Source organism: Podarcis bocagei, assembly GCF_964188305.1.
Source record: "Podarcis bocagei genome assembly, chromosome: 12".
Taxonomy (NCBI): Eukaryota; Metazoa; Chordata; class Lepidosauria; order Squamata; family Lacertidae; genus Podarcis; species Podarcis bocagei.
The window spans coordinates 22,532,793-22,549,106 of NC_138137.1; the positions used below are offsets into that span (position 1 = coordinate 22,532,793).

Below are 16,314 nucleotides of genomic sequence, written 5' to 3' on the forward strand. Positions count from 1 at the left end.
GTGACTTAGATGAATATATTACTGGCTTGCAAGTAAAGCATCCAGCTCACTTTTGGGTTTAATTGAAGTGGTTGCTGAGTATCTTTAGATTACAGTGGTCTAGAGGTATAAATGTGTGGGAAGTACTTGCTGCAGTTTCCTAGAAATGAATTTCCCAGAACTGGTGACAGTTTTCTTCCCCTCAGCAGAACAATCTCATGGGTTGAATTTTCTCCTTCTTAGTTGTTTTCACAGTGGAACAACTTATTCATCATTACTATTGTTGCATTCCTTGCTTCTACTACCATTACTGCTGACATGTTCCTGTCAACCCTGAAATTATTAGCTGTGAGAGTAGGTGAGCTTTAAGAAGTTAAAAGTTTTAAGCACCATGTTTTTTTTAAAAAAAATCTAAGTGGCAATATAGCAATTGCTCTATTGTGTCTGTTAAGATGGAAACTTAACAGGTTTGCTTAAGTAATATTGAATCTGTTTTAAGCAAATACCTCATAGGTAGAGGTTTTCACTAATTGAATATTTCCCCATAATGCTTGGCTGACATAAATATTTGTCTTCATAATGTAACATTTATGAAATCATTTGCCAAGCAATGGTTGCCAAATCCCTGGTCTCCAGAAAAGATTGTCAGCAGCTGATAAGATGCAACTGTTAGAAGCTACCTTTAGCTGCAGCCAGTACCTTTTAATCTAAGATCAAGAATCGCTTTTAGACTGCCAGTCTGCAGAGACCATAATAGAATGGCCCTACGAGCAATTGGTTAACATATCAGAAAGCGTTCCTCCCAAACTTGGGTTTAAGGACTGACTTAACTACTTTCAAAAACAGTTTCCAACATAGCAAACCCTTACACATACATCTTACCTGCCATTTCTCTGGACTGGGGTCCGAATTTAGACTCTTCATTTACTTGGTCCTGTCTAAATTTAGAATGGCACAGGAAGCCGTGTGAAACGCGGTTGTTTTGCTCTTCTAAAAGTCTGGCTCTGCAAGTGTGTCTGAATAGCACCACAGATACTCTTCAGCCCTATTTCCGCACAAAAGAATTTTGTGAGGGCATTTGAAAAGCATTAGAGTTATGTTGGGCCCTCTAGTAAACTTACATCTGTTAATAGCTAAGAAATCTGCAGTTAATTTAATGCTACTGACTCATGACTACAAATATAACACAATTTGCAATCTTGTCCATATGTCTGTTATAACAAAGTAGAAATGCATTGTTTGATTAATCTGGAAAAGAAGATTACACTCATAATTACCGGTAGCATGAAACATGTGATGCCTTTATAATTTGTAGAATAAAATAAATGCAGACCGTTAGAGATGGCCCATAGCCCAGACTACTTTGGCAGAGAGAAAAATGATGCTCCCAGTAGTGATAATAATCCTAACCCGCTTACCTGGGTGAAAGCCCCGTTGAACTCAATAGGATTTACTTCTGAGTAGCCATGGTTAGGACTCTGCTGTAAATAACTACATAACTGATTAAAAAGGTTGCCTCGCCCTGCCTAATGGTAAAGCCAGTTTCAAAATTATGCCCCCTCTTTGATCAGTCACAGAGTATTTTTATATGAGGCTGCACCACAGAGAGAGATAGCAAAGCAGGGTTATTCCATTGCCTCTACTGCAAGACTTGTGGATTTAAGTTAGACTTTTACCTTTCCTCAATCATTGGACTAGATGACCCTCATGGTCCCTTCCAACTCTTCAGGTCTATGATCACAAGTTTTAGTCTTGACTAATTTTTCATATTGATTTCAATGGGAGCTAAGGAAAACCAACTTCCTCTGGATCTGACCCACGTGCTGTGTCAGCCCTTGAGAGGTGTTGAGTTAAAGAAGCTGGAACATCACTGTTGTCTGCAAAAGACCATAGGCAGCCTTGAGAATCTGGTAAAAGTCCTTGAACTTACCTACCCTAAAGAAGACAAATCATTTGTCTAGGTACATGTTTTGACTGAAGACATGCAAGGTGGTATTCTGGAAAGCAGAGTCTGTAACAAAAAGTTTGTTAAAACTATACTATAAGGATCTGGCTTGTGCTAAATGGGTAAGGGGAACATGAGTTAAGAGTTGTTGGACTACTTCTGTTTAAGTTAGAAGCTAGTACATTCTAAAACAGCTTGAATTATCTAAGATCAATGGATTAATTTCTGGAGAGTTGTTATGAATACAGGGTTGTAGGCAGGATACATGGAGGAGGGGGGCAAGATCCTTTGAGAAAGGGTTTGTTAGAAATGCAATTTAGATAGATCATGAATAAAATATGTTATCAGTATACTTATTATTAACTAATTCATTAAAAATTTTAACTATAGGAAGAAGAACTGGAAGCCCAGATTTCATTTCTCCAGGGGCAATTGAATGAGTTGGAGGCCATGTGCAAATACTGTGCAAAGATGATGAATACACATCTGGGTAAGAAGATGCTGCTCTATTAATGTCATTGTTTATTAAATTTGTATATTGCCTTTCCTCCATAGATGTCAGGGTGGTTCACAACCATAACATTATAAAAAATACAGAATAAAAATAGGAACAAAACAAAACCAATAATCCGCCCCTCACAACAGATTTAAAAGGGTATCTATTACATGTTAATCAGCCCAAGGCTTGGTTAAAGAGGAACGTTTTTGCCTCGCACCTAAAGGTGTATAAGGAGCCAGCCAAACCTTCCTAGGGAGAACATTCCACAAATGGGGAGCCACTGCAGAAAAGGCCCATTCTCGTGTTGCCACCCTCGGGATCTCTCGTGGAGGAAGCACACAAAGAAAGGCCTCAGATGGTGATTGCAGGGTCTGTGTAGGTTCATGTGGAGAGAAGCAGTTCTTGAGGTATCGTAGTCCTGAGCTGTTTAAGACTTCGTAGGTCAAAACTAGCACTTTGAATTGGGCCCGGAAACTTAATTGGCAGCCAGTGCAGTTGGGCCAGGATTGGTGTAATATGCTCAAACAGTCTTGCCCCGGGGAGCAACCTGGCTGCCAAATTCTGCACTAGCTGAGGTTTCTGAACCATCTTCTGGGTATTGTCTCCCAAATTTAGGAAACGTATCACTATGTCCAAAGTTTTGTGTATGGAACAATTTTGCAACCTTTGAAAATTCAACTGTGCAATGGGAGCATTGCCAGATTATGTTGACATGATTGAGGCTCATATTACTTTCCTCTCTTGACCAGACAAATGAAATGCAAAGTGTGTCTGACCTTCAGATAGTCTGCCAAACCTCTGCATAAATCTTCACTTAACCTTATGCTATGATAACTGTTGTGCTATGATCATTTTACACAATAGAAAGGCCATCAGAAACAAGAGTGTGGGTTTTCTCCATTCCTTTCTGTAAGTCTCCAGTGGATTGCTTATGCCAGGGGTCAGCGAGGTTTACCTTGCCTGGGCTAGTTCACTCCAGTGGAGATCTGTCCATGGGCCTGCAATTTTCGGCATCGGTGTCTGCGCAGACGCAATTTCCGGCACTGCGGAAGCAAGTCCCCGTGCCGTGCTGCGCTGCTCCAGTTTAGCGCAGCGGGCAGGGACTTGCTGAGCTGGCGGCTCGGTTTGGGGGCGGCTTGGGGGCTGGTTAAACAACCCCTGTGGGCCACGTGTGGCCCATGAGCCTTAGGTTGCCTACTCCTGGCTTATGCCAATAATTCTGTTTTCTGTTTACATATAGATAACTTTTATAATTTTCAGAGCTGGTGCATGGTCAACATACTTTTGCCCCAGGTTTGCATGTCTTTCCATTTTTGTGAGCTTTCTTTTCTTAGCTAGTAAGGTGTTTATCCACATCAGCCTCAGAATGTTCCTTTGAGATCTATTTAAAAGGAACAGGTTTTGAGTTCATTTTGCAGATTTCATTGTTTTTAATACATTGAGAGAGGTGCACTAAATTCTCCCTAAGCCCATGGTAGTTTTCTTTTATCCTTCAGAAGGTGTGTATGTGCAAGGGACTTGTAGCATGAAACAAACTAAGAAACCTGCAAGTGGCTTTCTGCATGTAGGAAACAAGACCACTAATGACCTATTTAGGAATGCTTTTGATAGTAATCTTTTTCTTCTTTTTTTTAAGAAAAGAGAAAGAAAAAAAACTAGTAAGATTTCTCCTAGCTTGGCAGTTTCACTAGAGAGCAAAGTGAAAAATTCCCAGCCGGGCAGAAAACAGCTAAATCTTTTCCTTCCTTCAGCCAGTCAGTGAAAGGCCTTTTCTTGCTGTTCAGAATAGAGTACTGAAGACGTGCTGTTTTGAACATCAAGAAAGGGACTTTCACTTATTTTCATTTTTCTTTTTGTAGAAAGAGCACTTCTTTTGCACAGGTTCGCTTGAGATTTTAAGGATAGCAAAGCACACAAAAAAAATCAAACCAGGCCTGCATATCTGTCATTGCAATGACCACACCAGGAAATACAAGGTAAAAGGATGTTTATTACTGAATTAATCCCCACTCATATAAACACATCAATATATTATTTAAGATTGAAATATTTTCCAGGCATAGAAGTTCATAACTCTCATATAAATACATCAGTTCTATATTCTAGGCATCAGCTATTTTTCTCTCCATTGAAAGGATCAGAGTATGAATAAAAAAAAATTAAACAACATGCTTTAAAACACAGTATGATTTGGAAATTTTTTGTCTTAGCATCCAGTGCACTTGGAAATATTCCAACTCTTAAAAAAATGACAGTTCTGCACCCAGAAGGTAGTTGAAACTATGTCAGCCATATGCTGATTATTTGGTGTTAGAGCTTTTATCAGCTCCTAGACTTTGAGTCAATATACTAGTTTACACTATATATCTGAGTATTTCTAATGGCTTTTTCATGCAAGCTTGCTCTTCTGCTCTTAGCTAAATATCTGGGGAGGTAACTAGAAAGTATGGGGTGATATTTTGGTGATCTGTAGCAGAGTTTAGAAACTGTGTTATCCAAGACCTGGAGAATCATGCTGTGCTGTGTCAGGTCCCCACCATTTCATATGTAAGTTCTCATCTTTCTGGCCAACTCTGTTATGTCATTGCATCACATAAAGTGGATGGGAGGAAAAATATTAAAATGATGCATGACTGCAAGTACCACAACCATCTACAGGTGGACCAGGCCCAGCAACCTTAATGCTGAAGCTAAGCAGCTCTGATCAATCCCTGTGTAGGAAACCTCTTGGTAATCCGGTATATACTGAAAGGCTAAGTTACACCTACTGTTAGTTATTGAGGCAGAATATCTTTAAATCACAGATGTGGCACAAACCACTTGAAGTTGTTCAAGCAAATGCAGCTCTCTTTACTGTTCTCAAGTTCATTAGCTTTATGATAATCAACCAGGTGACTTTTCTCTTATACCACATACTACAATTAGATATGTGATTGTTAAAAATGTTCAAATTTCCATATCTGTATGATGGCATCATCATACTTCTACTCAGACATACCTTTTTGTTACCATGGGTTTGATCCTGAGGCTGCCAAGATTATAATTGTATTCCCTGGAATGTGAAGGAGGGAAAGATGAGTTAGAGCAGTAATTTTTGTTTGTGTGTTTATACAAAAGCTTTCTCATTAAATGTTCATCCACTTCTTTTGCTGTACCACACAATGACAACATAATTATATATTTGGGACCCTGCCTCTATGTTACTATGGAAATAAATGTGGAGTCTTGAATAACATAAGTATAGCATGTGTAAGAATGATAAATTGGTTCTTGTGGTGAAAACTGATAAATGGGGGAAAGGCTTCAGATTGTGTAGTTAGTCCATTTTGTTAGGTGCAAAGAGCTTTGAGAGCACATTTCTTCAGCATAATATTGGAGAAACTTTCTTACTTATTATTGTTTCACCAGAACATCACTTCGGTACCTGTTGAGCAGATCTAATGAGTTGTAAGACTAGCTGCCACACTTTGAAACATAGGGGTTTTCTGCTTCACTCATAACACTAGAAATCAGGGTCATCCAAAAATATTTAGCTGTCTCTTCCCCTTAAGTGAAGCATATCATAGGCAGAGTCTGGATCCAACCCATTCTCTTAACATGTTGTTTTGGGATAAGATCAAATATATGGGAAAAGATCAAATAACTCAAATCTTTTTAAAACGTTGCTGCTATTGTAATGGCGATTATTGATTTCTTTCCTGTCCTTCACCTTGAGGTCCCATTACAACTTTCTGTGCTGTTGGAAGGGGAGGATGACTTTAGTTTAAAATAGATAAATGTTTGCATTAAGGACAGTTATAAACTTTGGGAAATCTCTAAAGAAGTACTTTGCATTCATCTAGTAAAGTACAGTGGATGAATGCATGTGCAAAATGAGTGATTTTAATTCTGCAGTTATTTTAGCTGATCTGGAGGTGCTCTATACATTGCAGAGACAGCTTTTGATTTCTAGCTCATCTTCCTCTGGTTTACTATCTGTATCATATTTATGCAGATGGTACTAACTATCTACACCTTTGTAATGGCCCTTGGTCTTTTACATTTTTTTCTGCTGTAGCCCCCTTTCCACTTTCTTCTTGTGCAGGTTGCTCATTTTGAATGATATCCAACATCAGTTTCCTTCCTCTCTGCTCCTGTGCCACTCCTGCCCCTCACCCCAACAAATCTGTTCCACAGTCCCCCAACCCTCTAAAACAGATTTGGCAGGACCATGAGGGGCTGCAGGGAAGAGGGAAGGAAGTACAAATTCTATTGCATGAGCAGAAATCTGTTCCGTTATGGGTGGGTACAATTACATATCGCCCTTTTTCTGTTACATAACAGAGTTTATATAATTCTGCATCCCCTGGCATTTAAACCTCAAGTTTTGAATGAGGTACACAGCATTACTCTTGGCTGAGTAGTGTGGGCTGCAGATTACATCTTTTCCCTAGAATTGCTTGTTGAGTTGTTGATGTCATTCATCGTTACAGCTAGTGCCTGTGATTTAATCCCAACTTATTTATGAAAAATTGCTAAAATATATCAGCTGTCTGGAAACAAAGCAATCTTTTGTCAAGAGTAGACAAGTTCTGAAGTGTGTATATTTGCTGCTGATTTCCTGAAGCAGAATCATGGCTTTCATCTGCTTTTAAACAACATGAGACATAACTCAAGGAAGCCATTTGTGACACAGAAACAGATTTTGTTTGCCTTGCAAATAATTTATAAGTCTCATAATTCATTTGTGTGGTATCAGTGCTCATTGTTCCATAAAAGATGCAGCTCATGAACCTTTTCTTATTTTAAGAGAGAGATTTCAAGTTTTACAATTTGAATAACAGCAACATCAGATAGGAAGAATATTTCAAAGCAAAAATGTTTCCAGATGGGCATTTTGTCATCTATGCAGTACAAGCTTATCAATACAAACATAGACTCAGACTGGGGCAGAACTATAAAATTATTGCCTGCTTTCCTGAATTTAAATATCCCATCTGTTGTTATTCCAGGTGTTCAGTTTTTTTCCTGCCTACATGACTTAATTGGGCAAACTTGGTACTTGCCTTTTAGTCATCTGTTTAATTTGCTCTGTTAACTCAGGTGCTAAGGGAACCTGACTGCAAATGCAATAACTTAACTTGCACGTATTCATTCTTAATTTACAATGCTACCCAGATATTTCCTCTTGAATTGGGGAGTATAAGACAATGAAGATCAGTAGTCTGATGGAGAGCCAATGCAGCCTTCAAATAGAAAACATGGCCCCTTTCACTCTTGATCTCACAATTGTTTTTGGCATTGCAGGAAATATTCATGATAAATTGTAATAAAATGCAGCATTCATATGTAACAATAAATACTGGTTTCCTGCCATATGAAAATTAGCCTAAACAAGCCTTGGTATCACCCACTCCCCTCCTCATGAGAGGAGATTAGAAAAAAATGCTCTTGTTTTTATATAGCCATAGTTTAGCCTTACACCTGAACCCTAAACTGTGCTTAATTTTAATTATGGTTTGTTGAAACAAGCCAGCCCCATAAGCCAGTGTTTCAGCTGAACTGTAACTGTAAGTGATTTTTTTAAGGGTTCTTATCCAGACTCCATATTTTTTTAGATATATATCAAAGTATACATTCATCTTCATGGCCATTGGGTTGCATGTAATCTTGAGGCACATAATCTTGGTTCTTTCTTGCGAAATAATTGTTTTTGGCATTGCAGGAAATATTCAAGAAGTCATTCTTCAGGAACACTTGGAGAAGGAAGATGAAATTCTAGTGTCCTTGGCTGGATTGAAGCAGGTATATCTTTTGACAAAATGAAGATTCTATGTATAAAAATTTTTGAATGGCACTTCTATAATTTATGTGCTTTTTCTGAACTTTGCATTATTCAGGATTATAATTACTGAACTTTAATAGTTTGTTGAGATTTATTATGATAGTGAGCAAAAGAAGAGTCTGTGGAACTTACTGAAATAATAATGCTGGTAGACAATTCTGACTTTCAGTTTCTTCTTGCTGCTGTGAGCTAAAGAAACAGTAGCCAGAGTAAAAGGCCACAACTTTATCAAGCAACATGGCAACCAAACTCAAATTACCCAAGGCCATTTCAGAGGTAATCTAGCCAGCCCCAATCGAGTCCTCCAGGGCATATCCATGATAGGCCAAACCATTTTAATAATGAATTCCTTCACTAACAGGACCCCCAGTGAAACACCAGGAACCCTGTTGATTCTGTATTCTCTTGTCATCAAAATTAGAATCATAGAATTGTATAGTTGGAAGGGACCACAAGAGTCATCTAGTCCAACCATCTGCAATGCAGAGATCTTTTGCCCAAAGTGGGGCTCAAACCCACAACCCTGAGATTAAAAATCTCATGCTTTACTACCTCAGTTATGACAAGTAAGACTATAAGCAATTGAACCAATGAAATGACCTTAAAACTTCAGGTCAGCAAGAACAATAACCTTAATTTGACCAATTGTGCCCTTTGGAATTCCATAGAAGAGCAAAAATAAACAGCCAGTCAGGTTGGCATGTAAAGATTACATTCTAGTGCCCAGTAAAGGGAATTTTTTTAAGCCCATGATGTTCCAACAGGGTGAGTGGCTAGATGGAATGTCTGACTCTTCTCAGTGTTCCAGTTTTGGTTTGCCTTCAGTTTACATAGCCTCACCTTGCAAGATCTCACAGTATTTCAAGCATTACTATCATTTCCCAGAAATCTTGTGAGGTCAAGAACTCCAAACCTTGCAAATTTCTAAGTGAATTTGGCAACTTGGCCCCTCCCTGCCCACTTTCTTCCCACACTCACTACCACTGAGGGGTGAATGGTGGGGGACCTTTTAATGGCGCCCAGTCTTTGTTCTTCATATTCTAATGTCATTGCAGTTGTAAGATCATGCACTATGGGTGCTTTCAGTTAGATTATCAGCTTTAATATATGTCTGTTCTCTCTTGCAATTTTTCAGTATTTTGTGGAATTGTAGGCTGGATCCAGAAAGGGCTCAGGTCGATACACTATGGCACGTTTCAATGTTTTAATGGCATCCAGGGGAACTGATGTCCTTTTAAATGCATTTCCTTTATCTCATCATTCTTGCTAGAAGATTCAGTGGCACCCTAATGCTTTTACTCAGAAACACAGTTGTCATTTTTATAAATGTCTTCAACAATTTAGGCAATCAATGCATAAGAAGATTGATTCCGAAGAGGGCCTGGCTTTAAGTGGCAGATGTTGCAATGCAGCTAAATTACTTTCCCCCCTCTTGATAAACAGATCAAGGATATTTTGAAAGGTTCCTTACGTTTCAATCAGAGCCAGTTGGAGGCTGAGGAGAATGAACAAATCACAATAGAAGATGATCACTACTGTTCCAACAATCAGACCAAGGAGACAAATGAAGCTGTAGAAGAGCCTTCAGTTGCAAAGGAGCCCCTGCCTCTAAGGAAGCAGGTAAAGTGCATGCGTTTCAGAAAAGGAAGGTCAGGGGTACTTTTTAAAGCCTTAAAAAAAGCAGACAGGAAAGATAAAGGCCTAATCCAAGGCAAGCAAGCCCCATTGAATTCAAGTCCCAATGGATTGCAGGCTTAGAATTTAATAACAACAACAACAACAACAACAACAACAACAACAACAACAATATTAACAATTAAGTCATTTTCAAAATAAATAAGTAGCAATAGTAGCTTCCAACTCCATTTGAACCTTTTTTCATAAGAATCTGAATTTATCTTTTAAACTTTCTGATGGCCACCAACATGAATGGCTTTTAGGTGTGACAAGTTCATGGACCATAAGACTATTAATGGCTACTAGTCATGGTGGCTGTATACAGTGGTATCTTGGTTTTCCAACAGAATGTGTTCTGAACCATTCGAAAACCAAAGTGCAGCTTCCGAAAACCAAAGTGCAGCACCGGACGCTCAGCTTCCGAAAATCATTCGAAAACTGGAACACTCACCTCCAGGTTTCGATCGTTCAGGAGCTGATTCGTTTGAGAGCCAAGGCGTTCAGCTTCCAAAGTACGACTGTACTGCTTTCAGGATCAGAGACAAGCACCCCTCTGAAAACCTGCTGCTGACAAGCACAAAATGAGAAAGCAATTGTCTTTGTATCCTGCTTCTGGGGTTCCCACTTGGGAAACAAGGGCTGGACTTGATGGGCCTTTAGTCTGATTCAGCAGGGCTATTATGTTCCCCCTTTGGGGCAAATATCTTTGGGATGTCCTATTCTAATCACAGTTACTGACTTTCAGATAAAGCGATTGTCTCTGTTCCTTCCCTGTTTTCTGGTATATATGAAGATAAGCTGTGATATGCTAAAAGATGCAGAATCTGACTATTGAAACCTAGGGATTTCACAACAGAAGATGAACATTTTTTGCCATTGCTTGACTCTTCTTATCGTCCCTGTCTTCTAGACTATCATTATGCAATAATATTTGACCAGCTACATTGCTGCACTATGTTTATCGTCAATTCTTTTGAACCACTCTACTCTTTCAGCTGTTTGGGCTTTTCCTTCAAATCTGTATGGTAGCTTTATCTCTTGTAAACGCTCGTTCAGGTTATGAAGGGAAATAGCTCTATCTGCCTTCCATGTAGCGAGTGGTTGCATTAGACTTTTCTGTCTTATACATAAGCTGATACATCCATTTCAGAGTAGACGATCATATACAAGCCAAACACCAGCAATAACATTCATTTATTTTTAATCCACTCTTCATAGACCAATCTCAGGGCAGGGCACAATAATATAAAACTATAAATTAAAATATAAGAGTTTCAACTACAGTAATCAAACAAACAGATAAAATGATAAGATGGAACATTTGGAAAACCCGTAGCATAGCTATTTTCTTGAGCAATTCCCATTTATTTCAAGAATTTTACAATGGAAACTCCCAACAGGCTGTCCCTGTGATAAAGGAATCCCTAAATGTTATGGCTGTTTGACATTGGCTTTCCAATGCTATGTATCAGTCAACTCTTTTCACACATACAGTTTAAAAACCCTTTTTCTGGGTAGTCCTCTTTAAGACGTGTGCAACTTTTTAAGAGGAGTTTGTCTGTCTCAGTACCTTGGAGAGCCCTAACTCAGGATTCACTTTAATATAGCCTTTTAATTAAAAAGTTAATATGGTGAGCACTTCAGAGATTTCTGCCTAAAAGCTGACCAGCGAAGTTCATGACCAAAGAAAAAATACAGAATCAGAAAAGTTTTACAAAACATAGTTTACACTATGGAATAATATATATATTTTTTAACTGTTTTTTAAAAAAGAATTCTGCGTAATTGGTCAGGTATTAAACATGCCTAAGAGAATAATCCATTCAGTGAAAATAGAAACTTGCAGGATTGGCCAATAGCCTCCCAGCAGTCTTGTCAATACAATACAAGTCAAGCTGGCACTGCGCCCCATCCTGCTTCATTTGTGTCTGTAAATTTGGGATTTGTGGACATGATCTACATTGTCACCCCTGCAACATAGTATAATAGTTTTCTGTGCATAGCTGTCCGTGATGTTGCTGAACCATTGACAGGGCTGGGATGCAGACTGCAACCCAAAATCATATTAACCAGTGTCATTATTCAGTGGTAAATCTACTCTGAATCTTCAACGTTTTAGGACCAGGTCAGCTTTGAATATCTGTTTGAACATGAAAAATGTGATTTCAAAATGTTTTGGACTGGATTCATTGCCGTGATGGCTCACATGTTCAGAAGCCTATAACTGGTTGGTGTTACTGAGAATTGCAGTCTGCCTCCAGGATATCTAAGGAAGAAGTTACTGTTTTCCATATGACGACTTCTGTTTAGAAAACAGGCTATGTCTGCTTACCTGTTGTATGACATTGTGAAAGCCAGGTCTACAGTAAGTAACAGGCTCCACTTACATACTGGACTTCCAATGTTGGCATACTTTTATTAGCAGAGAATGTAGGAAATTGCACACCATTTAATGTAAATTTCATCTCATAAAATAGCCAATTGATACTTTTCACAGAACAGGCGGGTGTGGCTTAATAGGATTTCCTGTTTATGAATGTTGGGATAGATGCTTTCTGCATTTTTTTACATTTAAGGCAAATATGATAGCCTTTCTATTACTTACTTTGCAAATAATATCCAATGGGTCTAGGTGTTTACTAAGCAATTGCACCTGCTTTTCAGTCTGCTGAAAGCCCTGCTAAACATTTTAGAGACAAAATGAGAGCAGAATACTAATGCATAGTATGAAACCCTCATTCACTCAAATAGATTAAATTAGCCCTTTTGAATTTCATGGAGGTAGGGTTCTATCCATCATGCTGTTGTGCAGATTTATATAGAGGCCACCATCTTTACAACTAAAGTGGGCAAATGCTTGTTCAAATAGGTAAAGACAGCGAGATCAGACTCTGGCAAGCTGTCAGATGTTTGGGTGGAGTGTGCTCCACTAGAAAGTGAAGCTGGAGAGCCCTGAGAAGGGGTAGTGGTTGTGTTGCTTTTTGTGTACTTTTATGGAACAAGAGTAAGACGGTGAGCATTGCACATAGCTTTGGTGGGGAAGAGGTTTCTCCATGCTGTGAGCTTGTCAGCTGGTGTTCACAATGCCACTTCCCACAAATCTAGATCACTGTATCTATTCATTGCCAAGAATATGGAACTTTTCGCTCCTGGGGCCAACTGCCCAAGGGTTGCACTGAACAGGTGGCCCTCTTAAGCGTTGCTGCCTTGCCAGTCAGCAAGGTTCTGCCCTATCGACACGGTCACTGATTGGGCCGTTTGAATGGGCATTTTTGGCAGGAATCCACCGCTAGATCCTCAGGCTATGGTGAATTTCCTGCAACGGTCAAGCAGAGGGAATCGAGGCTGGAGCACGAGGAACTGCAAATGTCGCCCCACCCACCCTGGGAAGGTGGTGAGCAGCCATTGCCAAGAATATGCAGCTTACCATAAGAGCAGGCAGACACTAGGACCAAAGTATGGTGTTTCAAGCTCATTACTATGAGGGGGGAAAGAGGCCAAATTATATATCTTGCTTGGCCTATCTCAGTAGGAATTCTGCCTGAAATTGGGCCCTGGGTATCCTGAATTTAAAAAAAAACCCTGAGGTGCTAGATAGTTGTTTGTCCTCTTCTTTTTCTTCCTTTTTCTTTCTCTTTGTGGGATTTATAAAGGAACAATCTTACTTTAGACAAAAATTATGTAGATCGGTTCCAATATATATAACATGTAATGTTTACTATGTTTTTTATTTCAAAAAATGAGAGGAAAGGAAAACATTAATACCTCTATTTCATGTCTTCCTCTGTTCTGCTTAGCTTTAACTTTAATCAGAAGCATTTAAAGAAATAAAAGCTTCATAATGAATTTTCAGAAGTTAAATAAGTGCTATGTTCAATGGCCTATACAGAAAGGACACCAGAGCCAACTTTCAGTTTTAATGAGGCACGGTGTCGTATTGTGATGTCTTTAGGTCAGGCTGGAAGAATTTTATGAGTGCAGCATAAGCTTTTAAAATATTGCCATGAATTAATTGGAACATTTTAATGCATCAGTATCTGTCCTATCAAAGGCAGTAGTTCTAAACTTAGACTAGGCTGCAAGTCTCTTTGATCAGGCATGCTTTGGATTGAGCTTTTTCTGTATTAGCACCAAAATAACTAAGTGTATTGCTTTTTCTACCCCTCTGTAGTAGTATGTGTGAGGCAGCTTCAAGGCTGCTACCTCTACTCCACTGTATTGCAATTATGTTGTGGCTGCTCACATTTCAGCTTCTTCTTTTTAACCTTGGGCTTATTCATGCATAAAGTTTATTTTGCCATGATTACCTGCACACAGTAATTTCCATACAGATGCAACTGTGTTGAAATAGCCAGTAATCCAACGTGTAGATTAAAAATGATCCAGCATTTTTAAGTCCCATAGATTTCAGTGGCAGAGTTAAACAGATGCTTAACTCTCTTCCAATAAGATTAGTGAGGTTGAAAGTTCTAGAAGGAAGGGGGGTCATTATAGACTTTATTAGAGCTAGGACAGTTGAATGCTCGATAGGAAGATTGGGACTTGACCTTTCTCTATAAATCTATTGGAGATGCCAGTTGTCATCTCATAATAAACAAAAGCAATTGTGTATGTCCGGTTGTGATTTGCAGAGAGATAGCTTTACAATAGGGAGGGAGGGGAAAGGAGTGAATTAATTTAGAATTTTACAAAAGGCCAATCATTTATATGATCAACACATTATGTTTTCTTTATACGAGACCAGGGAACGGTCAAAATTCAGAACCACTGTAATATTTACAATTAGGGCTGGCAACACACAAGGGAGAAATCAGCTTCAAATGTTTTGCTTGCTGGATTTAAATTTAGAGGGATTTGCATATTGCATCAGTATAGATGTTGAGTAGAGGAAGTTTTAGCAGGATGTTGCTTTTCCTCTCTTGGTAGTACAGTTGTCACAAAAGCTGCACCTGGTGGCATTCTCTCCTTTGCAAATTTTAAGGGAGAGGGCTGTGGTGCCTTATAAGGTGGAATGGAAAGGGAGAGTTTGCTTATTCTAAAACTGCTGTTGAAATGAAGGGAAGAACAGCTGATTTATCTCTCTTCCATGATTTGGTTCCAGACACCCCTTCTTTCACTGCTCACTACTTTACCACTTCCCATCAGCCACACCAATTCCAGTCTTTCATCACCTGCCCTGCAGACGCAGAGAGCCGGTGTGGTGTGGTGGTTAGAGTGTCAGACTAGGACCTGGGAGACCAGGGTTCAAGCCCCACTCAGCCACGAAGCTCACTGGGTGACCTTGGGCCAGTCACTGCCTCTCGACCTTATGTACTTTATGTACTTCTCAAGGTTATTGTGGGGATTAAATGTGAAGGGGGAGAACCACGTATGCCCGCTTGAGCTCCTTGAAGGAAAAAGTAGGATAGAAATGCAATCATTCAATCAATAAAAGATAGCAGAAATTTATTTTGTGATTCTTACACAGGACATTATTTCTCTCCCCCCCCCCCCCTTGGATAGCTAAAGGGAGGCACACACATGAACCCATAAAACATGTAGACCTGTTTAAAACATAGTATCAGGAGGGTTTGCTTGCTTTAATGCATGATGGAAATAACTTTCATCCTACTAGAAGATACTCATCAGGAAAAATGTTCCAAGAAGCCATATGGCACTGGGTGTAAGGTTGTTAACTTTCAAAGCTACTGGAAGTATAATTCTGTCATATTCCATTTATTCAGTAGCAGCAGCAGATGGGAGAAAACATGCTTCATATCACTATGAGTTTTCCTAAACCGAAACTGGCAGAGGAAGGAGTGGGGAGATATTTCACCTCTGAAAATAGCAGCGTCAGAAAAAAAAAGCTAGCATGTTGCAAAGGATGCTGCAGGGAGATATATCTATATATGGCTTGAGAAACTAATTACATATAAATTTAGAGATTTCGTTTTAAAATGTGTAATGGAGTTATTTTAAGATATATATTTTTGCAATGCTGTAGTTAAGAGTCAAGCCTTATTAACGGTTTGCACTTTGCGAGTCACCAAGAGCCGTTTCTCGTGTGACATTTTATCTGCACAGGGATAATTGTAAAGAATGTGCGGTTGCTAATGTGTCGGGAAACCGACAGCACAACTGTGGCGGGAGGGAGAATTGCATATGCTTTGAACGGCTTCGGTCCTGCGCATGCTTATGAGAGGGGACACCTTGACCCTATAAACCCACTCATCCTTTATAATCTGTAGGAGAGACCCTGCTTAAAGAGTTCCCAACTAGGACCCCCTTTATATGTGCCTTTACTGGTGTGTACCTTTAGACGGGAACGATGGTGGAGGCAACGGCAGCCACGCCTGTAAAGGTATGTGCTAGCTGTGATGATGGATGCAATAGGCGTGGTATTTAAAAATG

General features: G+C 39.3%; 1 protein-coding gene across 10 annotated transcripts in view; it reads left to right on the plus strand.

The window, feature by feature from the left end:
• The window catches only part of TBC1D5 (TBC1 domain family member 5), a 249,079-nt gene that overhangs the window by 228,631 nt on the left and 4,134 nt on the right, over positions 1-16,314 (plus strand). For 9 of the 10 annotated variants that reach the window (XM_081164471.1, XM_081164473.1, XM_081164472.1 and 6 more), the window contains 3 exons: positions 2,315-2,414; positions 8,128-8,207; positions 9,691-9,867. In XM_081164471.1, coding sequence (XP_081020597.1) covers positions 2,315-2,414; positions 8,128-8,207; positions 9,691-9,867 — 357 coding nt within the window. Of the gene's footprint in view, positions 1-2,314; positions 2,415-8,127; positions 8,208-9,690; positions 9,868-16,151; positions 16,265-16,314 lie in introns of all 10 variants that reach the window. The other variant, XM_081164469.1, reaches the window with a different exon arrangement.